The 24,780-nt window shown below is 52.1% G+C and overlaps 1 protein-coding gene across 1 annotated transcript in view; it reads right to left on the reverse strand.

Moving 5' to 3' along the window:
• The window catches only part of KIRREL1 (kirre like nephrin family adhesion molecule 1), a 103,300-nt gene that overhangs the window by 15,291 nt on the left and 63,229 nt on the right, over positions 1-24,780 (reverse strand). The window contains exons 2-4 of the mRNA XM_053369591.1: positions 10,645-10,794; positions 4,484-4,633; positions 260-417 (exon numbers count right to left, since the gene is read on the reverse strand). Coding sequence (XP_053225566.1) covers positions 260-417; positions 4,484-4,633; positions 10,645-10,794 — 458 coding nt within the window. The remainder of the gene's footprint in view (positions 1-259; positions 418-4,483; positions 4,634-10,644; positions 10,795-24,780) is intronic.

The raw sequence follows: 24,780 nt of genomic DNA on the forward strand, positions 1-24,780 counted from the left end.
TATCCATTCCCGGATCCAGCAAATACAGGAGGCTTCATAATATAACTTCAAAGACCCCCCTCTTCTGGATCCAAAATGACCCGCAAATCCACAGCTATGCAGCAACTGAATGCATGCAGAATGGTCTCCGCCTGCAATATTACATCATCTCCAGGGGTCTGGCATACATGCAAAAGTTGCTGTGCTGCAACTAAGGAGACGCCTCCTTTGTCACCCTGCCCCGCCAGCTGGATTCGGAGCAGGCCCCCCCCGTCCCTACCGTGGTCGTGGCCGCTTCCAACTGCTGCACCCCATCGCGGAACCAGACGATGGTGGCGGCTGGCTTGGCGTTGCGCGCCCGGCACGTGAGGTTGTGCGGGGTCCCAGCCCGCAGCAGGATCTCAGGGGCTCCGTCAATCACAGGGTCCTCGGGAGGAACTGCGGAGGGAGAGGCAAAGAGGGTCAGCCATCCCTTTGAACACCGACATGCCGCCCCCGCCTTAGGATACACTTGGCTCCCCAGGCCAGGAAGCCACTAGAGGCCCTCCAGGTGTGGCTAAACTCCCAGAAGCCCCAGAAGCCAGCCTGGCTGATGGTCAGGGATGTCAGGAGTTGGGAGTCATAGGTGTTCCCTGTTGCTGCCTCAGGTGAGCTCACCAACCTCCGGAAGCAGCCCTGCTTAGCCCCCTCTGCTTTCTGTGGGGTGAAAGATGTGGGGGTTGGACTAGATGACCCCCTGGGGTCCCTTCCAACGCTATAATTCTGCGATTCTTTGATTCTGTGATTCTACTCTTCTTCTGTTCAGTTCCACAGGGGGGATTTAAGAAGCAGCTGCCTCCGCTCCTCTCCTCTCTGATGAAATATATATATATCTCTCCCTCTTTGTGATGAGCTCTTTCCGCAAGGCAGAGAGGAACTCTGCCTGCTACCTGCGGAGATTTCGGAGGCTGGGCTCTCCCTCCTTGTTCTCTCCTGAGTGGTCTTGTTTTAAAATTGCTCCACGCAAGCTAGCTGGGTGGAGAGCAGGAGCTCTTCAAAACACGCCACGACTTCGCAGGATTCCACCTCCCCTCAAATAATAAAAGAATCCAGGCTGCATAATTCTGAAATATTGATGCTGCTTCAGTGACAGGGAAACAGAGGGTCCCTCATGGTTTTCCTCTCTTTTTTGGGAAAGAAAAATCAAGACCGAGTTGACAGCCTGATTGTCACTCAGGAAGATAAAGAGACAGGCTCTCCCCCCCTTTTCTTTTTTTGATGGATTCATTTTCCTTAGATATAGACAGGGGTCCATTATTGATTTATGACCACCCTTTTAATTTAAAATAATAATAGGAGCAACAACCTGCTAAAAAAAGTCCTTGTTCAGAGGAAGAAATGAAGATGAAGGAGGGGAGAAAATGGGGCGTCTCGTTGGCGCTTGTTAATTATGAAGCAAGGAGGGGGATCAGCTGGAGAGGGAGGCAAGGGGCCTTTGATTAGGAAAGAGATTTGGGGAGGCTTCCCTCCCCCTCTTGGCTTGCAACTAATCACAAAGCAATTGCATGCAAAATGTACAGGTGAAAAGGATCAAGGGGTCTGAGCAGAACACAAGCTCAACAGGAGCCAACAGTGTGATGCAGCAGCAAAAAAGGCGAATGCTATTCTAGGCTGCAGGAAGAGAAGTCTAGTGTCCAGATCAAGGGAAGTAATAATACCACTATGCTGCCTCAGCCAGACCCCACCTGGAAGACAGTGGTACCTCAGTTTATGACCGGTTGCAAACTGAAACCGGTCGTAAACTGAGGCGCACTTTCCCTAAGGAGGCTTCCCTTCCACTGTTCGGATTCCGGTCATAGACCGAGGTGAAGTTCGCAAACCGGGACACTATTTCTGGGTTTGCGGAGTTCGCAAACCGAAAAATTCGTAAACTGGACTGGTCGTAAACTGTGGTACCACTGCACCGTGTCTAGTTCTGGGCACCACAGTTTGAGAAGGAGATGGACAAGCTGGAAGATGGACAGAGGAGGGGGACTGAGATGACCAAGGGGCTGGAAGCCCAGTCCTGTGAGGAATGGCCGAGGGAGTTGGGGGTGCTGAGCCTGGAAAAGAGGAGAAGGAGAGGAGATATGAGAGCCGTCTTCAAATACCCGAAGGGCTGTCACAGGGAAGATGGAGAGAGTTTGTTTCCTGCTGCTCAGGACAGAAGGAGCAGGACCTTGACCAGTGGAATGACAAGAAAGGAGATGCTGAGCCAAGGGCCATTGGGCAGGAGGACAGACACCCTGGGAAGGCGGCCGACTCTCCTTTGCTTGAGGTTCTTAAGCAGAGGCCAAGGACTATTTAGCACTGCCAGGGGTTTGGCAAGATGACCCTTGGGTCCCTTCCAGCTTCACAATTTCTGTTCTCGCTGACCTTCCCTTGACTGACTCAGGCCAGGCCACTGGGGTGGGGAGGGAGTCCTGCCTCGGCCATTGGTATTCCTCCTGGCGCGTCTCCTCCATGCGGCTGACAGCCGGCCTTTGGGGTCAGCAGCTGGGGCAGGCCGCTAGACAGCCCATTCTCATGACCACAAGTGGGGTTTGGGCAGGGAAGGACGCCATGGGTGCAAATGGGGTGGGGAGGGAGAGTCTGCCCCCCCGTGTCCCCAAACAACCGCAGCTCCCCGATGTGGATTGGGGGCTGGCAAAAGCCCATCTCCTTCCCCTTTCTGAATGTTCAGTCAGGATCTCCGCCCTCGAAATGTGAATCAGTCAGTCTCAATCTTGCTCTTTGGAAACAAGATTGCTGCAGTTTCTATGGGGCAGCCCCCTAGATATTTGGAAATGGCCACCAAAGCCCCTCTCCGTCTTTGACAGCGCTCCCTTCCTCTCGGTCCTGGATCCCCAAAGCTGCTCCTAGTACGACTCCCCCCTCCCCTCCCCCCGCCACCAGCAGGATCAGGCCGTTTCGTCCCATTGATCGCGCCTCTGCCCCCCCCCCCCACATTCCCCCTCTGCTCTTAATGCCTTAATATATATTCATGGCCAGCATGAGTTACACTTGCCGTGGGGGGCTGTAAATTTGTGTTTTCCCCCACTTGCTTCATAAAAGCTGCAGAGGATTGTTAGACCCTGTGGAAAACTTCAGGGGGGGGGAGGAGGATCTGTGCTTCTTCTGCCTGCCTGCTCCCTCCTCTCCCTCCCACAGCAACTGCATTAGAAAGGAAAAGCAAAAATGGAGAGGAAATCTTCGCTAGGAGGTTATTTCTGCCCCTGCCCCACAAGTGAGATAGATTGCTACCAGAGCTGGGGTCAGTCTGACCCTAATCTGCCCCCCCAAAAAAACCGGGAGAGTCAGGGGCATCTCGGTGGCTCCACTTTGTCTTCATGAGCTCCCAGAAGGAGGGACAGGTGTCCCTTGGGAGGTTTCCTCGGGGAATCACAGACTCGTAGAGTTGGAAGGGACCCCAGCGGTCATCCAGCCCACCCCCTGCAGTGCAGGAAGCACAGCTAAGTCGCCATTGTTATCTGTAGCACCAGGAGAAATGAGGTTTCCAGAAGAGGGCCGTAGCCTGGAGCAGCTTTGAGAAGAAGAGGGGCCAAAGGAAAAGAAGGAACGTTCTTTCATATGTAGTGGAATTGTAAAATAATCAAAAAATATTGGGAAATGATTTACAATGAATTGAAAAGAATGTTTAAGATAACTTTTGTTAAAAGACCAGAAACTTTTTTACTGGGCATTTCAGGTCAAGATATGCCAAAAGAGAAGAAAAACTGTTCAGTGCCTAGGATTTTACTAGCCCCAAAGATGGAAAAGTGATGAAATACCAACCAAAGAACAATGGCAAGAGAAACTGATGGACTATGGCGAAATGGCAAAGCCAACGGAGAGACTCAGAGACAAAGACAACAGAGATTTTAAAGAAGATTGGGAACCATTGGTGCGGCATCTACAGAATCAAAGTAAAGAAATGGACTCACTAGCAGGGTTTGAGTAAACGCTTACAATTAACAATATAAACATGGAAGCTATAAAAATGAGGCCAAAATGATGAGAATATAACAGCATTTAATTTAAGGATATAATATTGAAATATAGTATTGTAAACAGGTCAAGTTCATATGTAAAAAACCAGAAGGGGAAGTTGAGGGAAGTCATGGGGGGGGGAGAAGCGGGGAATTCAATTTGTTATTATTTGCTATGATGTAATTGTGAACAAATAATAACAACGTTAAATTTTATATATATATAAAAGAGGGAGAGAGAGAGAAAGAGAGAGAGAGAATAAGAGGGGCCATGATAGAGGGGTCCAAGATTGTCTGGTGTGAAAGCGGACAGAGGTTTCCCCCCTTCCCTCTCTCATAAGTGGGATGTTGGAGGAATCAGGACAGAATCCAGGTTGTTGCAGGAACAGCTAGAGATCTGTGCGCAGCACAGTTTAGAACTTCTCTAAGAGGCGTCCCGAGTTCTAGTCTTCAGTACTTCCCCAAAGGGATGGCGGGGGGGGGGGTCGGATGAGGAGAAATGCCAGAGCAGCACTTACTGAGGACTGTCAGCTTGGCGCGCCGGGAGCGAAGCGCGACTTCTGTGGCCTGGCACTCGTAGAGGGCATCGTCCGAGAGCTCGGCATCCGTGATCTCCAGGTTGCATTGCCCAGAATCAGAGGCTCCAATGATCCTGTACCGGGGCCAGGCTGTGAGAGATTTATAAAACAAAGGAGATGATGCAATGGTCAGGCAATGGTGAACAATATTATTATTATTATTATTATTATTATTATTATTATTATTATTATTATTATTATTATTCTGCTTTTTTCCAGGACTGCAACACAAGGCGGCTTACACAGAAATTCAGACAAGACAGATAAAGCACAAAAAAATGAAAACATAGAAAAGATCATCACTAACAAATAATTAAGCTGCCGTCGAATTAAAAAGCACATCTACTAAAAGAGAAATGATAAACATAATAATAAAAACACTGCAGTGTTATTGAAAAGCCCCTCCTTGAAAAGCAGCCAGTTCCCAAAGGCCTATCAAGGGAAAAGAGGCTTCTCCTATTTGTGGCATTTATCTAACACTTGATCACTTAGGGTTCCTGAGGGGTGCAGAGAAGGAAGGAACTAGATGGAGAATGAAGAAGTCAGGGACAGCCAGGCGCCTGCATTTCCGCCCTCTGGAGCACCCAGACAGTATTCAAAGGCAGCCCCGGGGGGAGAGGACTGCAGTAGCCCAGCCAGAATGCCAGGCTTGCCCTCCTGGGCCACCATTTCTCTAAGGGAGCCTGCCAGTGTGTCCTGCATTTGTTTGCAAAATGGGCACCTCAAATGCCTAATTGAGAACAAAGAGCGAAGGTCTCCCCCGAGAGTGGAGTGAGCCTTCGAGGAGCTGAGCCGCTTCTTTCAGCTCCTTGCCATCCCAACACCAGGGATCCAGTTCCCTTTCCAGTGCCAGGGATCCATGGAGCTGGCCAGCCTGGTTGATCCCTTGGGAGCAAACCTGAGAGTGCAGCCAATAGACTAGGAGGAGTTCCTGGGTGCCTTTTGGGTTCTCTTGGCCCTTCTGCCTGCTTAAAAGGTAAAGGGACCCCTGACCATTAGGTCCAGTCGTGGCCGACTCTGAGGTTGCGGTGCTCATCTCGCTTTACTGGCCGAGGGAGCCGGCGTACAGCTTCAGGGTCGTGTGGCCAGCAGGACTAAGCCGCTTCTGGCGAACCAGAGCAGCACACGGAAACGCCGTTTACCTTCTCGCCAGAGAGATACCTATTGATCTACTTGCACTTTGACGTGTTTTCAAACTGCTAGGTTAGCAGGAGCAGGGACTGAGCAACGGGAGCTCACCCCGTCGCGGGGATTTGAACCGCCAACCTTCTGATTGGCAAGCCCTAGGCTCTGTGGTTTAACCCACAGCACCACCCGTGTCCCTTCTGCCTGCTTCCCCCTCCCTTTATTCCTAATAAAGTTCCTTAATTTGACTGCCAGAGTGTGTGTGTCTGCAAAATCGGGGTTTCTGAATCCCACTTGGCCTTCAGGCTACTGGGAGCTGAAGACGGGCGTTGCAAGTGACCAGTGCACTCCTCTGCCAGAGGCAGGCTGCCTTTACGCTCAAGTAAAGCACCACTGCACAGCAGAGTGCTGGGGCCCTGGATCGGGGCCTTTGCAGAGCAGCTGCTTGGGTGCGTCTCAGTCTCTCTCCCCTGTGGGCTGAAGCAGAAACCGGGCAGAGAGGAAGACCTCCAGGCGACGCCGCAGGGCTGTTGTGCTGCAGCTGAGCGGCAAAGGGAGAAGCAAAATTTTTTTTTCTTTTCAGTAGCACCTTAAAGACCAACTAAGTTAGTTCTTGGTATGAGCTTTCATGTGCATGCACACTTCTTCAGATACACGAAAGCTCATACCAAGAACTAACTTAGTTGGTCTTTAAGGTGCTACTGGAAAGAAAAAATTTTTTTGTTTTGACTATGGCAGACCAGCACGGCTACCTATCTGTAAAGGGAGAAGCATTCTTCCTTAGTCACACAAGCCAGGATGAGAGAAACTCTGTGCATGTGCTGAGTTCCTTCTTCGTTGTAGGAACAGCACTCGTGTGTCTGCATAGACACCATTTTGCACAAGCTTCACGATGAGCCTTGTCTCCCATCCCCAGATTTCGGGACTGGCCTGGGCTCCCCCAGGTTTTCCTTTTGTGCCGTACTTTGGAGTCACGGGTCCGGACAGTGGTTTATACAGATTTTTTTGGTCCCACGTCTTTCTCCATTGTTTACCACTGAATCGGAACAAATGGCGATCTGCGGCAAATCCTGTTGCTGTTTGCTTCGATTCAGCAAGCAGGTTCCCTGGGCGAACCATTTCTCCCCACTATGGGAGACAGCCGCAGAATTTGGAACAGATCTGTGTGGCGGTGGGGACCGCGGCTTGTATTCCCAAGGAGCCCTGTTTCTGCCCTTAGGAAGGCTGCGGACGTGCGCCTGGAGCCCCCTGCGCAATCTGCACCCGGGCAACCTCTGCGAGGGCTGGGGAGGCAGCGCCAAGGGGGCTCCCTGCTCAGTCCACCTCGCCGCCGCCCTCCAGGAAGAGCAGGTGCCAAGAAAAAGAATGTCAACATATGCAAATGAGCTCGGAGCGCATAATTTCCTCATTAAAAGTGGCAGAGTGCAGCTTTCTACTGGTGTACCACCGTAATAACCTCGGCGTCAGGTTTTAATTATTTTCATTTATTTGTTTTACTCCCAGGATGCTGGTCTGTGGAGGCGGGCGATGGCTTGGTCAGGGCGGACGGGGAAAAGGTCAGGCGGACGTCTGCAAAGTAACCATCCGAGGAGTTAATTAACAAAGGCCGGAAAAAACAGAAGGGCATTCCTCTCTGGCCGGTGGAGTCCTGGGGGTGGCTGCCCCCTCCTGCCCCCTAGAAAGAGGACCAGCCTGAGCCCCCCCCACTCCATCCCCACTGACCACAAAAGGAGCCCCTCTCCTGGCCAGAATGAAGAACACAGGAAGATACCTTGGGATCCCCCTAGCTCAGCATTGTCTACACTGACTGGCAGCTGCTCTCCAGTCCTTGTTCACACAGGGCAGGGTTGAACCATGGAACTCCCTGCCACTGGAGGGAGTTTACAAGAAGACTGGATAAATTCATGCAGGAGGAGAGGACTATTGAGGGCGATGAGCCAGGATGGCTTTCTTCTGCCTCCACGGCTGGAAGCAGCAAGAGAGTGTTGCTCTTTTGCTCGGATCCTGCTTGTGGGTTTTGTGTAATGGGCACCTGGTTGGCCACGGTGAGAACAGGAGGCTGGACTAGATGGGCTGCTGGCCTGATCTGGCAGGATCTTCTCATGTCCGCGGCAGAATCGGCTACAACGGTGCTCTGTTTGCGGCCAAAATTTGGTCCCTTCCCCCCAGCCCTTGAGCTGCCTTGCCAACGGTGCCCAGCTTTGGGAAGGAGGTGCTGGGGCCCCGGCAGAGTCCTGGATCCCTGAGCCTCCTTCTTGTAGCTGGGAAAGTGCCAACTGGGCTTTGGGGCATAGCTGTCAACTTTTCCATTTTCTTGTGAGGGATCCTATTCGGAATAAGGGAATTTCCCTTTGAAAAAGGGAAACGTTGACAGCTATGCTTTGGGGAGGAGGCGGGAGGACTCTAGGAGCCTCTTAGAGCCTCACTCCTTCTTCCCAAAGCCCAGCGCCTCTCTTACTGGGTGCCCCCTCAGCTCGGCGCCCAGTGCCCCCCCCACAGCCCTGAATCTGCCCTGCTGCCACCAGAAAGGGAAGACCGGCCTGCCTTGGAGTGGATGTCCTTGTTGCCCAGCCCTTTGCTTGGGACTCCAAAGGCTGATCTCCCTCCTCCGCCTTTTCCCTCCCCTCCTGTTTCCTCTTGTGCTGTGTCTTTTTATTTCGCAAGCCTCCCTGCCCCACTTTCCCTGCCAGATTGCCTTACGCCCTATGCGCCCCCTTGACACCTTTGATCCGCAGAACTGGCACTGTTGCAGGTGCCACACAATCCCTGTAAGAACTCAATATTTCAGCATGGAAGCATCTGCACCCCGGAACCCCCTGCCTTTTGGCATTAGGCACGGTGCCCTTTTTGGCACCAGCCGAGAGCATTTTTGCTTAGGCAAAGGCTATACCCGCTTGTGGGTGCGAGTTTTGATCTGCCGCTCTTTTAACTTTGTGAGCCTTCCTAAAATTGTTATTAATTCTTATCGATCATTTTGTGAAATAAAGTTGGGGGATCCATTTTGCAGGGCGATAACTGTTCCAAAATTAAAGCTAGAGCGATAAAAAAGAAAAAGAAATCAAGAATGAAATTGGAAAGAAGGGTGTGGGGTGCCCACACCCTCTCCCAGTAGGTGGCGCTGTTGGCACACTCAATGGGGCAGCCAGAGCAGAGAGAGGAGAGAGACCAAGGGAGGCTTCTTGAAATCATAAAATTCCTATGCACAGAGGGAAGATGCGTGGCCACCCTCCTCATGTGACACCCTCTGCCCCAGGACTGGGAGGAGAGGAGCCACAGGGCAAGGTGGACACCTGCTCAGCATGCAGAAGGCCCCAGGCTCCACCGCTTGGCATCTCAATCTAGGGCTGGCCATGCCACCTGCCTGGCAATACTGAACTGCCTGGCTCAAGTGCCCGACTCTGCCAAGGCAGATCCCTCTGCCCTTGCTTCAGAACAATGAGGTCTTGAGAGACCTGCATTGGCTCCCATTATGTTTCTGAGCACAATTCAAGGTGTTGGTGCTGACCTTGAAAGCCCTAAACGGCCTCAAAGGCCCAGTAGACCTGAAGGAGCATCTCCACCCCCATCATCCAGCCAGACACTGAGGTCCAGCTCCGAGGGCCTTCTGGCGGTTCCCTCCCTGCGAGAAGCCAAGTTACAGGGAACCAGGCAGAGGGCCTTCTTGGTGGTGGCGCCCGCCCTGTGGAACGCCCTCCCAGCAGATGTCAAAGAGAACAACAACTACCAGGCTTTTAGAAGACATCTGAAGGCAGCCCTCTTTAGGGAAGCTGTTAATGTTTGATGCATTACTGTATTTTAATATTTTGTTGAAAGCTGCCTAGAGTGGCTGGGGAAGCCCAGCCAGATGGGCAGGGTATAAATAGCAAATTATATTATTATTATTATTATTATTATTATTATTATTATTATTATCATCATCATTATCATTATTATCATTATTGGTGTGGCTCCATGGCAGAATGTCTGCTTTGCATAATAAAGGTCCCATTGCAAGCAGGGAGAGGTACTGCCAGTCCATGTAGCCCAGTGGTGTCCAAACTTTTTTCAAAGAGGGCGTTAGGATTGAAGTTGTTGAGGTTTTTTTAGGATTTTACCCACAGAGGGACCAACCAGCGGGCCGGATTAGGCCACTGAAGCAGACTTTGGACATGCCTGGTGTAGACAATATCAAGCCAGATGGAATCTCACTGGCCTGCCAGAGTTCCACATCGAGTCACATAAAGGGGGTGGGAGACGATGCTTCTTTAAATCCTTTGTTCTTACAAGGCACTCTATTGGTAATTTTTGGGCAGAAGGTAATAGAAACGATCAACACGACTGTATGGAAGAATCTAAAGTTTGCAGAGGAAAGATATCCTTTTGAATTATACCCAAGAAATGCTAACAAAGGGACAGTGTGAATGGACTCTCTTAGTCCAGCAAAAAGACAGGTATTGATGAATTGGGAAAATAAAAAAGACTGATTGAAAGGCGAGGATCGTCTCTCTTCTAGCAAGTCAGGCCACGGGTCTCCCTAGCTCAGGATTGTCCGCACTGGCTGGCAGCCGCTCTCCCAGGTTTCAGGCAGGTGAGAGTCCCAGCCCTGCCTGGAGACGCTGCCAGTGGGGCTTGAGCCTGCAGCCTTCTGCATGCCAGGCACATGCTCTCCCCACTGAGCTGCAGCCATCCTCCATGTTACAGCCAGGAGCAGCCAGGCTGGAGGTGAAGAGACTGAAAGGAAAAGAGGCTCAGACTCCCAGGGAGAGCGTTGCTTTGGGAAGTCAGCTGAAAGCACAACACTGGCAGCCAAGACCCCCCAAAAAGGCAATTTCACAGCCCCAGAGAAGAAAAAATCAGGGTGCAAAGCAAAGCTCTTTCGCAGGACAAAAATAACAGTGCAGGCCACCCCCAGCGCCACCACACACAGAAGGCAAGGAAGGGGTTGGGCTAGATGGCCCTTAGGAGTCCCTTCTGATGGCCCAATTCTCTGGTTCTACCTTTGAGGCCTTGCCCCATCCCCAGGGCCAGGCCATCCTTCGTCCACTGCACAATCCCGGAATAGTTCAGCACCACGCAAGACAGCACAATCCTCTGGCCGGCCACCACCGTCTGGTCCTCAGGCTCTTCCACAAAGCGGGTCTGCAGAACTGGAGAGAGAAAGAGGAGGGAGATTTTGAGAACACACCCCAAATTATGCCGTAAGAAGTCGTATCATTGCTGTTATTGTTCTATCAATATGCGTCTGACTGCTTTAATTAAAGCATAATTATTATTAATCCAGTGGTGGCGTAATGGTTAGAGAGTTGGAGTAGGAGCAGGGGGAGATCAGGGTTCAAATCCCCCCTTGGGCAGCGAAGCCCTGGACCAGTCACTGCCTCTTAGCCCAGCCCTACCTCACAGGGTTGTTGTAGTAGGGGTTAAAAGAGATGGGGAAGAACCACATCTGCCACCTGGAGCTCCTGGGAGTAGAAAAGATGGGGCAGGAGGGCAACCAATAAATAAACATAAGAATTAAATTGACAGCAGCTTTTCCGCCTTTGCTGGAGGAGCAGTAGGGGTACTTGGGCAACATCAAAGTGCACTGAAGCGTCTTGTGTGTGTTTTTCCCTCTAACTGCCACCAGGCGGCACTATCCCTTAAGTGCGCTGTTAACAAAGTGGCGTAAGGGCATTGCGGCATTGCAGACAGGGAAGCACCAGGCAGCCCAACACTTTGGTTTTTTTACTCCTTCACACTTTGCTGTTCTGCTTCCACCACCAGAAGACGCAGGTGCTAATGGGGACCCGACAGCAGCAGAAGTCGATGCATGCACAGGCGCTGCCCCCCTCACCTCCCTGGGCCTGACAGCACCCGCGTCGCCCGCTCTCCGTCGGCTTGTGGGTGCAAAGTGCAGCTTGCTCCCCCCGTCTCCCTCTCTCTCTGCCCGGGAGGAGAGAGAGAGATCAGGTCGATAGCGGTAGATTTTTCCCTTTCTTTTTATCTAGAGCAGCCGCGGCCGTCACATGGCACCCAAATGAACCGCCAGCCCTGGGGTTACAGGGAGATTGATCGGCAGTGGGGAGCAGCCCCCCCCCCACGCCAGCCTCTCTGTGCGGGCTCCGGGGGGAGAGAACCGGCTGCATTGCCCACCGACTTCAAACGAAGTAACAAAACGGAAAAAGAAATGGGAGCAGGCAGATTCTTGGGGAGAGGAGAGGAGCAGTTTTTCTCCCCAGCCCAGGCTGGCAGCCTGCACTCGGAGGTTTGGAGAGCTGTTTTGGAATTGCCGCAATAAATTCTGCCCCAAAGCCACCATCCCGCCCAACATGAAACTAGCGACCCACACTTGTTCGTTTTTAATCCCTCTTTCCCCACCCTGGTCTGGCCCAGCTGCTGAGGCTCTCCTCTGCAGATCACCTGCTTGGCATGCAGAAAGTCCCCAGATCAACCAGCCAAAAGCATCTCTAGGTCAGGCTGGGAATAGCACCCCCCCCCCCGTGCCTGAAATCCTGGAGAGCCATTGCTGCCAGTCAGTGCAAGTAAGACTGATCTCATGGGAGCAATTCAGTAGATGGCAGCTTCTCATCCTGCTGTTTGGGAAGGTCTGTAGCTTAGTGGGAAGAAGAAGAAGAAGAAGAAGAAGAAGAGGAAGAAGAAGAAGAAGAAGAAGAGGAGGAGGAGGAGGAGGAGGAGGAGGAGGAGGAGGAGGAGGAGGAGGAAGTATATCCTGCCCACCTTGGCAGCTCAATCCCCAGGCAGAATCTCAAGGCAGGTCTGGGGAAAAGATCTTGTTTGCAATCACTGCCAGCATCTTGACCATGTTCCTCTTTAATTCCGCACAACAACTGAGTGGGGGACTTGAACCCTGGTCTCTCCCAGCGCCCAGCCTGACACTCTCGCCAGGACACCACACTGGCTTTCAAACAAGGAGTCCATCCAGCCTGCATGCTCTAAGCCCAGAGGGCGTTTGCTTTTTTTAAGCAAGTCCTTGTATCAAAGATAATTTGCAGTGGGTTTTTAAAAACCCCAAACCACAACACACCAACATGTTGCCCAATTCATTGGAGATGCTTTTTGAGTTGATTAAGGTTTTTTTATATAAAAAATCAATTAATCTAGTCAGTTAAACTCGATTACAGGCTACAGCACCAGCGAATGCAGACAAGTCTTCAGCAAGGGATAAAGGATCACAGGGTGGCTGAGGGGGAAATGAGGACAGGCTGGGAGACCGTGAGAAGAACCTGCTGGATCAGGCCAAAGGGGCCCATCTAGTCCAGCGTCCTCCTCTCATGGAGGCCACCCACAAGCAGGATCCGAGCACAAGAGCAACTCTCCCCTCTTGCGTCTTCCAGCAACTGGCAATCAGAAGCGTGGCCGTCTCCAGCTGCGAAGGGCAGCCTTGGTGGCTAAGATCCTGGCTGCTGGATCCGGCCAAAGGGGGCCCATCTAGGCAAAGATCCTGTTCTCACAGTGGCCAAGTGTTGCCTGTGGGAAACCAGAAAGCAGGGTCTCTCCCTCCCCCTCTCTCTCTGGCCTGGTGTTATGTAAAGCGGGAATGAGGAGGAGGAGGAGCAGACAAAGATGCCCCGGTCATGCAAATGTCCTTGGTGATAAAACAGCCCAGGAACTTTCCTTGTGCTTTGCCTCTCAAGCTCCTCAAGGCCCAGGGAGGGCGAAGGGGGTGGGGTGTTGTCCTCTGAGCTGAAAGCAGAGAGCAAAAAAATAAAATAAAAAATAAAGCAGGCAGTGCAGTGCAGTGGTTAGTGTCAGGTTAGGACCAGGGCTCAAAACCTCCCACTCAGTTTGCGAAGTCAAAAAATGGCCAGCTATAGCAAGCGAGACCAGCCAGGGATGCCGTTTCAAGGGCTAGAATGGCAAGGTTTTCCAGCGAGGAACAGGCGAGTGAGAGGCCATGTGAGACAAGTTGATAAAATTGTATGTTGCCTGGAGAAAGCAGGTGGAGGAAAGTTTTCTTCCCCTCTCATAACACTCAAACTGGTGGGCACCCAACAAAGAAGATTCCGGAGAGATACAAGAAAGTCCTTCTTCACGATGGACGTTGGCTCTGTGGGCTAGAGCCAGTGCTGAAAACACCGGGGGGGGGGGGTTGCAGGTTCCTATGGGACGGCTGCATATTCCTGCGCTGCAGGGGTTGGACTAGATGATCCTTCGGGTCCCTTCCAGCTCTACGGTTCTGTGAACTCTCTTCCGCAGGAGGCAGCAATGGCCACCAACCTGGAGGGCTTTAAGAGGAGGAGGAGGAGGAGGAGGAGAGGGTTGCTGGTGGCTCATAGCAAGGACAGTTCTGCTATGGCTCCACAGTCAGAGGCAGCCATGCTTCTGGATAGCAGTTGCTGGAAATGGCCGGAGGGGAGAGTTGCTCTTGTGTTCAAATCCTGATTGTGGGCTTTCCAAAAAAGGCATCTGGTCGGCCACTGTGAGAACAGGAGGCCGGACTGGATGGGTCCAGCAGGCTGTTCTTATGTTCATTCTGTGTTTTTTTATATATATAATATTTATTAAGTTTCCATTTTATACTATTAAAAGACATTCATATTTTTCCATATTATTTGTTCAAATAAACTGTTGACCTCCCTCCCTCCCATCTCATGGTTACCTTAATTCTTTTTTATATCATAGCATTTGTACTTCTTCCTCTTTACATTATGTCCCTTCATTTATCAAATGTTTTAACCAATATGTAAAAAGGTATACAGTGGATGCTCAGGTTGTGAACGTGATCCGTGCGGGAGGCACGTTTGCAACTCACAGTGCCGCATCTGCGCACGCACAGGTCACAATTCGGTGCAAAGCGCAATTTAGCACTTCTGCACATGCGCGAGCACCGAAACCCAGAAATAACTCCTTCCGGTACTTCCAGGTTTGGCGTGGTGCGCAACCTGAAAATGCACAACCTGAAGCGTCTGTAACCCGAGGTATGACTGTATATCGTCATCATTACAAGTCTTCTTCATTAAGTCCTACCAGGGTTGTTAACTGCTTGCAATTGTCCTTAAAGCATTCTATAAATTTACTCCAGTCTTTTGGGAACGTTTGATCAGGCTGGTTTCGGAGTTCTTATGTTCACTCTGGGATGCATATTCCAGAGTTAGAACAGCTAACTTCTCCAGCCACCGACACCCACAGCCCAGTTGTCCTTGGAGGAATAATAATAATAATAATAATAATAATAATAATAATAATAATTTATACCCTGCCCTCCCTGGCCAGGGCTGGGCTCAGGGCGGCTAACAATGAAGGAACTCCCTCCTTCTTGCTCTGAGCTTTGCTGGGTTTTTGGAGTTCTGCAGCTGGGCAATCTCTGCCCCGCAGGGAGGCTGTCCTTTGAGGCTGGAGGGGGCACCCACCCAAAGACCTCTCCTCCCCCCCTTCCCACTGCTCCGCCTCCTTAATCTCATCCTAGTTTCCCACCAGCGACTCGCAGGTTGGGAGGAGTCTTCCAAACCTTACTGGGAATTCAATAGGATTTCACACAAACTTTATGCAGTCCTTTGATCTTGTGTGTGAGTTTGTGCAAGTGTGTCTCCCCCAACTCTACTTGGACAGACCCTTCAGTGACATTGGGGGAAGGGGGGAGGCAGGCCTGCCAGGAACAGAAAGGAGAGAGAAAACAGAAAGAAAGACGTGAAGGAGCTCAGAGGGAGGAAGGTGACAGGAGCAGGGGAGATCAAAGTGACGCCAGGCGCGTCAAGAGAGCAGGTGGAGAGGCTGCAAGGAGGGGAAAAGATCAGAGCAGAGAGGGAGGAAGAGCGAGGAGAGGAGATCACAGGAGAAGCAGATCCTTGGCTAGGAAGTAGCGAACTGTCTACTCAGAGTAGACCAAGTGAAATTAATGGACCTTTAACCGGGCTTCTTAGAAGTGAATGTGTCACCACCGTTTTGGCCATTCTCAGACTGGGCCAGTCCCAATGGCCTTCTGTCACACTCTGAATACATTATACCAGTTGCTGGACCCAACAGGAAGCAAGAGGAATCTGGTGCCCGGATCCTGATTGTGAGTTTTCCAGGGCAGAATGCCACCTTGCCCTGTCCTGCAACCTGCAACACAATGCCTGCTTCTCCACCTGCCCTTCTGCCTCCACTGAAGTGGCACCAGTACCAATTTCAGGCCAGATCTTGCAGGATTTTGGGCATGATCTTGGCCGATCAGGGCTGTCTTTCCCCGGAGGTGCAAGGGGTGCAGGGCACCTGGGCGCCGAATTCTGGGGGGCGCCGGGCACCTGCTGCTGAAGCCACCTAAGGTTTTAACTATCTACCTGTTATGAAATAATAAATAATTTTGATCAAGCTAGAAAAACAAAATACACATATACCTAGGTATTACCGAACGTATACCTACTGTTTCACTAAAGGACTTCCAACTTTGTTTGCTCATTTACCAAAGATGCACTGTGCCAGCGGCGGTGCTTGGCATTCACAATGGCACCATGCATGCGAAATTAACTCTTATATCATCATAAAAGCTACCAGTTTGGGGGCTAAACTAAATTTGGGGGCGCTGGGCAGATCTTTGCACCCTGGTGGCGCATATGCTAAGGACAGTGCTGTGGCCAATACTGGGTGCTTCTCATGTGCCAGTGGCGGAAGTGGCAGAGCAGGCAGGGTGCCCATGCGTCTGCCACTTTGGAGCCACTGGTCAGCCACTGCGCAAAGAGGGTGCTGGACCAGATGGGCCGCCTTTGCCCAGGCTCTTGTTCTGTCCTTATGGAACCTCCAGGTGCAGAGGCTGTCTATCTGGATTCCTAAGATCTTCATGGTATTTGGCCCCTGTGAGAAGAAGAGGCCAGACTGGATGAGCCGCCATTGTCCTGATGCCAGGCTCTTCTTAGGTTTGGATGTGGACAGGGAAAACGGGGTTCTTTCCAGTCCCCCATTTTTGAGTCTTCAATTCCATTCAGGCTCCTTTCGAGAAATGTTGCAGAATGTGTTTGTGTGTGTGTGTGTGTGTGTGTGTGTGTGTGTATGTGTACAGTACGCAAGTGTGTATTGAGAGGGAGAGGAGCCATTGTTGGTTTGCCGTAATTACACCTCGTACCGATGACATTTCAAGCAGATTAAAATGATAAACTGCACTGTAATCATAGCTAAAGAGCAGGCAGAAATAAGGTTTCTGAGGAGAGGGAGGCAGAGAGAATAGCCATTTATTCCTCCCTTCCCTCTCCGGGCCTTAATAATGCATATGCATCCAACGAAAAAATTGTCAGATGAAAAGATGTGCGGGCTTCTTCATCTGCTCAGCTCAGAGAGAGTAAGAGGTACCAGGAACCCTTTTCAAAAGGTGCTTGCCAGAGGGCATCCCCCCCCCTCGCACGTCTCCTGCTGCCAAAAACCTCCAAACGTATAAAATAAAACAAGAATACCAAAAAGGCACATTTCCTTCCAGCGTGGAAAGCGCACGTTCAACTGCTCCAACGCTGTTAATTCTCCAGAATTTCCAAACTCTGCAGAAGAACGCTATCAGCCTTTCCAAGCTGGTACCCGGAACAGCAGGGCGGCAATCAAGATTCAACCCATTGGAAGAGGCAGGCGGGGAGCAGCCGCCATTTTTAATGGGGCGAAAACGCAGGGCCTTCGGCAGGCGGAAATGAACAGGTGAAGCATGTCCCCGGAATGGGAGCGCAATGAGGAGGAAAACTCCTGTTAATATCTGGCGGCGAAAGATATGGAGCGTGTTTGTGTGTGTATTAGGTACATTGCCATCGCTCTCTCGCTCTCGCTCTCTGAGCGCACACACCTCCTGCCTGCCAGCCGAAGGAACATGCGGGAAGAAAACGAGCATGAGGAGGACCTCACAGATCCAGCAGGTGTTGCTGGACTCCCCACTCCAGCTGGGGGGGGGGTGCTGCAAGCCCTGAAAAGGCCCAAGGCTCACCCCCCCTGGTTCCAGGAGAAACGCTGGTCTGTAGGCATCAAATGCTGCTCACCGGCGAGGTTTTAAAAGCAGAAATGGGGAACGGCACCAGATAGCTGGATCACAACTCCCAGCAGCTCCAGGTGTGATGATGGGAGACGGAGTTCAACAACTTCTGGTTCCCCCTTGCAAACATCAGAAAAGCCCCCTTGGGGAAGACACATGGGCATAGCCAGGATTTTTGTTGGGGGGCGGGACAGGCAGAACCTCAGTTAGCCATGTATTTTCATTGATTTTTTTTGGGGGGGGCAGCTGCCCCTCCCTGCCTACACCCTTGGTCAGACACACAGAAGGTGGGTCCTTCAGCACTTACTCACAGATCTTGTTTTCCACACCCTTCACCATCCTGAAATGCTCCACTCTGTGAAGGTCCTTTTAAAACTAGACACAGGAATGTGTCGGCACAGAACAGAACGATTGTCATGATCTACCTTGCAGGGCTATTGTGAAAGGCAGGAGATTTATATATATATATAAAACCTGCACCGGACCCTGCAAAACTGCCAAGAGGGAGTGTGCGTGATGCATTCTGCATGGCAAGTGCCAGGCGTCCCCTCCCGTCGCCCGCCCTGCTTCTTGCACACACACACAGGTAAAAAAACACTCCTGGTATTCCAGCAAACCACAGATCAGGCTCCCTCTGCAAACAGAACAGTTATATACATGATGAGTAACACACTGCAGAGGGAGTTCATTTAGCCCTGTTGTCGCTTCTTCCCAGATAAGAGAAAACACCGCAGCCGTATCGATTATTGAGCCAAAGAAGAAAATAATGGCTAAGGCAGATCGCAAGAAATCATTTATGTACAAAGACTCCGATTCTCGCTCCAGAAACTCGGAGCTTAGAGACTGACATGGAAGCGGGGAGAGAAGAGAGCCCCAGGCAGCTGGGGAGTCAGCAACTGGGCAGCCCCTGGGCGAAAATCTGACCTAAGTCATGCAGTCAGCTGACCTACCAACTGTGGGGGAAGAACACTCTCATCTAAGACCTCCCGACATTTCAGATTGGGAAGGGCTGGAAGTGTGAGAGTGCACCTGCTTTGCATCTAGAAGGTTTCAGTGGTGTCTTCAGGCAGAGCTGGGGATAGGATCCTGTCTGCAGTGTCAGAATACCCCTGCCGATCCCCAGTGCCCAAGGGTGTGTATAAGGCTTCTTGCCACGTTTCTGTCTAAATGAGTGCTCTTCTCAGAACCATGAGGACTAGAACCTGACTTGAGAAATGCCGTGGCCAAGGCGGGGCTTTCTGGATGTGGCTGGCCTGCAGCAGCTGTCTCGGCAAAGCTTTCGTCTTACGCCAAAAGTCCAACTCTTACCCTGCCTTTATATGGACTCACCCTGCTCTTCTGCTTGAAAACGTACTTTAAGACCAGGTCAGGGGGAAAAATCAAATGGAATAAGTATTTTAATATTTGGTTGGAAGCCGCCCAGAGTGGCTGGGGAAGCCCCGCCAGATGGGTGGGGTATAAATGATAAATGATTATTATTTATTAGAGAAAACTTAGTCTGCTCAACAGCGCCAGGACTAATGGGCTCGGCAACTCTGCTTGGAAGGTCTTGCCCTCATGAGGCAGTCGGGGAGGCAGAAGGTCCTCTCCTTCCCACAGCTGCTGCCTCCATCACCTCCACCCTGGTCCTTCTTCCCAAGCAATCTGAGACTCCCTGCAGGGGCTGCCTTTGCTCCTCCCTCTTCATACCTCTTCTGGTCCTGGGAGACCAGCAGGGAGGGCAGCTAGTGACAGCAGGCGCCCGGCCTCTTCCCCAGAAGGACTCCCCTCTGCCTCTTGGCCCTCCTCCTCTCCTGCTTCAGCTTCTGACACCGTCTTCTCCCTCGGGCTCTGAGCCGTCTTCCCTTGGGGGCTCCCCAGCTAGTGCCCCACACCATTCCTCTGCATCCAACCAGTCCACGGCGCTACCCTTGCTGTAGATAAGCACGCAGAGCCCCTGCTTGGCATGCAGAAGGTCCAATCCTGGACACCTCCAGGCAGGGCTAGGGAAATACTTCTTCCCAAAGCCCAGGAGAGCTGGTGCTGGTCGACAATACGGCCTAGGACCCTCGTACCTACAGGACCGCCTCTCCCGGTCTGCCCCACGGAGGACCTTAAGGTCCATAAATAGCCACACCCTAGAGGTCCGAGGCCCTAAGGAAGCCAGATTAGCCTCAACCAGAGGCAGGGCCTTTTCAACACTGGCTCCGGCCTGGTGGACCGCTCTGCCTCATGAGACCAGGGCCTTGCAGGATCTGATTTCTTTCCGCAGGGCCTGTAAGACAGAGTTGTTCTGCCTGGCCTTTGGCTTGGAATCAACTTGATCCCCTTCCCCTCTTTCTTTTTCCTTTCTCCTCCTGTGATGAGGCTGCATTTTAATGTTGTATTTTAATCTTGTTTTTTAAGTTGCATTTCAATCAACTTGTTTTTTATTGGTTGTTAGCCGCCCTGAGCCCGGTCTTGGCTGGAGAGGGCGGGTTATAAATAAAAGTTATTATTATTATTATTAATACTGAGCTAGACGGACCCTCCTTCGGTGCTAAACTGGGTTCCCTCCTACCTCCTGCCAGTCGGCATCACCAAGAGGCCCAAAGGACCAAAAGAGCCATCTTTGGGTGGCAAGTTACCCCGAATGGATGCGAATGCTATGCAGATGGGCTTCTGGGTCGGGTCAGCCCCTGCCACAGTGGCCCCCTTTTGAAGGTTACTGGAAAGAGCCTGGCGCCTCGCCCAGGGCACCTCACGACTGTGCAAGCGCCACCGGGCCGCGGCAGCTGTGCCACCGTGACAGGCCACGCCACACGATCCGCAGGGAAGCCCTGGCGCGGCGCAAGACATTTCGAAGTAGGCTGCACAAAGCCTCAGAGGCCAGCAAAGAGGAGGAGGAGGGGGGGGACAGGGAATGCTCCGTCTTCCCCAAAGGGCGAAGGGAGGGAGGGAAGGAGACAGACGAAGACCTAATGAAGGGGCTGCTCCATTCTCAGCCCCAAGGGACTGGGGTGGACGGGAAGATGCGCGGCGTCGGCTCTCCGCAGCAGACCAGCCCAACCCAAAGCTCTTTGACTTGCTCACCACTGGGAACACACAGGAAGCTGCCAGATACCGAGGCAGAACGTTGGCTCATCAGGCTCAGTACTGTCTGCACTGACTGGCAGCAGCTCCCCAGGATTCCAGGCAGGAGTCTCTCCCCACCCTACCTGGTGATGCCGGCAGGAACTGAACCCAGGACCTTCCGCCTGCAAGGCAGGTGCTCCACTACACAACTCCCCAAAGCTTTGCACACTTTTTGGGATCCTGCAACTCTGCAGAGATGTACCATATTTTTCGCTCTATAAGACGCACCAGACCACAAGACGCACCTAGTTTTTGGAGGAGGAAAACAAGAAAAAAATATTCTGAATCTCAGAAGCCAGAACAGCAAGAGGGACCCCGATCCCTCTTGCTGTTCTGGCTTCTGGGATAGCTGCGCAGCCTGCATTCGCTCCATAAGACGCACACACATTTCCCCTTACTTTTTAGGAGGGAAAAAGTGAGTTTTATAGAGCAAAAAATACGGTGCTTATTTTAGATGAGAGAGGCACAGGAATAACAGGCGCTTTCTGGGAGGCGGCATTTAAAAGCACCAAAAAGTGTCGTTTTATGGTTTTAAAGTGTGTTGTTTACGTAAAACATACATTCAAAGGGTGGCACCCGACTAAGTCGTTCTTAAAGAGCAAACCCATTGAAATTCAAGGATCTAAAGATTATTATTGATTAATTGATTACCTGCCCTTCACCTTAAGGGGCAGTTCACAACATGAAAGCACCATATTAGAAACAATCTTAAACAACTTACAACCGTTAATAGGAGTTGTGTAGATTAGTTTCTCAAAAAGTTTGCTGTCTCTGCTCTGAGCAGGACATTGGCTGCAACCCCACAATGCGCCCTGCTCAAAGAATGCCTTTTAATGCGATCTTTCCAAAGACAGAATCCACACGAACAGAAAAGGACCTATCGCTGCAAGACTGAGATGGAGCAGAATCCATTGCCCCGCCCATCTCTACAAGCCCCTCCCCCAAACTGTCCCAAGGGTGGGCGGGGCTGATGCTATTCTATCTATCTTCCTATATGAATAGAAAAGGAAGACTGTCATCACGCAGCCCCCCCAGGGGAGGCCCTGCATCCCCATCCTGGAGTTGCAGGAAGTCACAGTGCAGCCGCCGCTGCCGCCACCCCCCACGCTGCTGGGGAACCCCAACCCTCGCCCCTCTTCCTGCCCCTGCGACTCAAGAGGAAGCCAGAGTGATGTCAGCGCCAGCAAGCGGCACCTTTGGGGGAGAGAGGGAGTCCTCTGTTTTGGCAGAGGCTGTGGAACAGCCGGCTGACTGGCTGCGTCGCGATGGCAGCAGCGTCCGAGTGTGTTAAAAGTGTTTCCTTGTCGCTGAGCGGAGCCATTATGTTAAAGGAGCGAGGGGTGGCCGGGGGAGGGAAGAGGGGGGCCCTGCTCCTTCCAGAAAAGTGTGTCTGCTTAAAAGGCATGCTGTGTTTGGCCTCACCTCAGCCCAGCGCCGAACGTCGCAAAGTGGCAGCGAGTTAAATTATTCAAGCCTTCTGCGCCAGACTTGCTCTGCCAGCCCTTTCCGTGCCCCCCCTTTCAGAGCTGGGTTGGGCTTCTGAGGGCAAATGGAGGCCCCCCCCCCCATGCAGCACGATTTGTGGGTCAAGGAGAAACTCAGGCCTTGGCGATGGGCAGCCCAACACACACACACAAGCAAACCTGACTTTCCAATCATAAGGACTACAAAGCAGGGGTCAGCGGGTGGAATGAGAACTAAGGTTCCCAAGATGCAGTTTTCTGGACTTTGGTGAAGTCACAGGCTACAAGGAGAGCTGGAAATCCTCCTTCAGAGGGGCTGCCCACTGCCAGAGACAGAACACTAGGTTGGCAAGACCTCCTTATCTGCAGGCCTCTCTATGGTTACAGAAAAACATTCCTCCTACCGGACTCCTCAAATAAAACCAAGACTTCTTGGGCCTGTGTGCATTTCTTTCTTTCTTTCTTTCTTTCTTTCTTTCTTTCTTTCTTTCTTTCTTTCTTTTCTTCCCCCTCTTTCGCACAGCTCCAAAGATCCACCTTCTGGGGCTGGCAGCCCCTGCCATATGCCCAGCCGCGTTGGGCCAGGGCCTCCTCCTCGCCCGCCCCCTTGCCCACGAGTGCGAGGGGAGGCTGAGCGAGAGAGGGGAGGGAGCGGAGCAGAGAGGGGTGCTGTGGGGGGGGGGGAGAAGCACCCATCACTCCCCCTTGGCCAAAAGACCAGGAAGAGGGTGAGGAGAGAGAGAGAGTGTGTGCCCATCTGGGTGGGTGGAGGGTGGTGAGGAAAGGGAGAGATGGCGAGGGGGGGGGCGGCGGCCACTGGAGGCCTTGTCTCCCTCTATTTATCAAATGAAGGTCTGATTAAACCTCGGGGCTCCCAGCTCCTCTCTCCCTCTCTCTCTTCTCGCTATTAAACTCAGGATTCAAAAAAAAGCCTTTTATTCACACAGACAGCTTTCAGATGGAACTAAATCTCCCTGCACTAGACTCCCTCCCTGCCTCTCTCTCCCTGCTTTTAAATTTAAGCCTTTTCCCGCAAGCCGTTCGCTGCTCCCCGATGGATGTGTGGGTGGGTGTGGTGGACGGGGGGGTGGGGGGGCGGACTCGGCTCTGAATAAAAATACTAATATCCCACTAAGTTATACTCTTTGGAATGAACGGGCCTGAGTCAGCGGCTCGGCTCTGCGCAGAAGAAACTTTGGGAACAACTTAATACCTACAAACCAGGGGCAGCGGTGGTGCAGTGGTTAGAGCGCTGGGCTAGAACCTGAGAGAGACCAGGGTGCGAGTCTTCCCACTGGGCGTGACCTTGGGCTCAGTCACTGCCTCTCAGGGCTGTTGTGGGGGTTAAACGAGGAGGGGGAAGAAGCGCGTACGGCACCTTGGGCTCCTCAGAGAAAAGGAAATGAGTAAAGAAGCGAAGGGGGGAGGGAGAAGGAATGAGAATTGCCCCACACCCCACTCCCAGCTGCAGTGACCAGCCAGGAAAGAGAATTGCCCCACATCTCTCCCTGCCCTAACAGGAAAGAATTGCCCCACCTGCCCCTCACCACTTCAGTGCCAAGGGGTGGGCGGAGAATTGCCCCGTGTCCCTCTCCCCACTGAACTGGCAAGCGGAAAGGAGAACTGCCCTGCATTTCTGCTGTGCACTGAGTAATTGGAAAGAATTGCCCCGCGTCTCCCGCTGCCTCCCACCCCTGGCAGCTGGGGACCCAGCGCTTTGACCCTAGACGTGCCCCCCTTTTCCTCCTAGCCCCCCTTGCTTCACAAACAGGAACGGGGATGGGGGGGCACTGCCAGCGGCAAGGCAGCCGGCCGGCCTTTGAAACCCTATTAAGATTCTGCAGCTTCCTTGCTCCTCTCTTCGCCTCCGCCAGCTCTGCGCTCTCGCCATCCCTCCTCCGATGTCCCATCCCTCCCTGCCTCCCTCCCTCTCTCCCTCTCTCTCTCCATCCTCCTCTCGCTTCTTATCTCTCTCCATTCTTCCTCTGCCTCTGTCAGCAGCAAACACTATTTCTCCGGCAGGAGATGTGGAGGAGGGTGAACAGAGGGGAAGAAGAAGAAGAAGAAGAAGAATATTCACTTTGCTCAAAGACAACCAAGGAGGTTTTGTGGGGGGGCAGAGAGAGTAAAATGCCTGTGCTTCCTAAGAGGCTATTAATGAATTTAAATGTGGTTTAACGGAGTGGGGGTGGGGCAGGCTGGGTCTCTCTCCCCCCCCATAGTTTTCGAGATATGCCAGGACAGCCTTGCTGCAGAAGAGTCCAGAAGCTCTCCAGGGTCTTGCCATTTCCAAATTGCCACCCCCTGGAGGCTGCTAAGTGTTCAGGGCCATGGTTCCGCCAAAGAACACCTGCTTGGCATGCAGAACGCCCAGGTAGGGTTCAAAAATTCTCCTGGTCTGAGACCCCGGGAGGGGTCAGCGCTGCGTGAGGCAGACCGAGATGAGAAGGCAGCTTCCGGCATTCCTATTTAAATCAGAATCATGAGGACTAGAACCTTACTTTAAGCTTTGAGAGGAAAAGCCATGTTGCTGTCGGTCGAGCACCTCCCTTGCATGCAGACTCAATCTCCAGGCAAGGCTGAGAAAGCCCCCATGTCAGACACGCTGCACAGCTGCTGCTGGCCAGGGTCCGTAACACTGAGTGAGGTGCCCCAGTGGC

This window comes from Podarcis raffonei, chromosome 16 (assembly GCF_027172205.1).
Source record: "Podarcis raffonei isolate rPodRaf1 chromosome 16, rPodRaf1.pri, whole genome shotgun sequence".
NCBI classification, from domain to species: domain Eukaryota; kingdom Metazoa; phylum Chordata; class Lepidosauria; order Squamata; family Lacertidae; genus Podarcis; species Podarcis raffonei.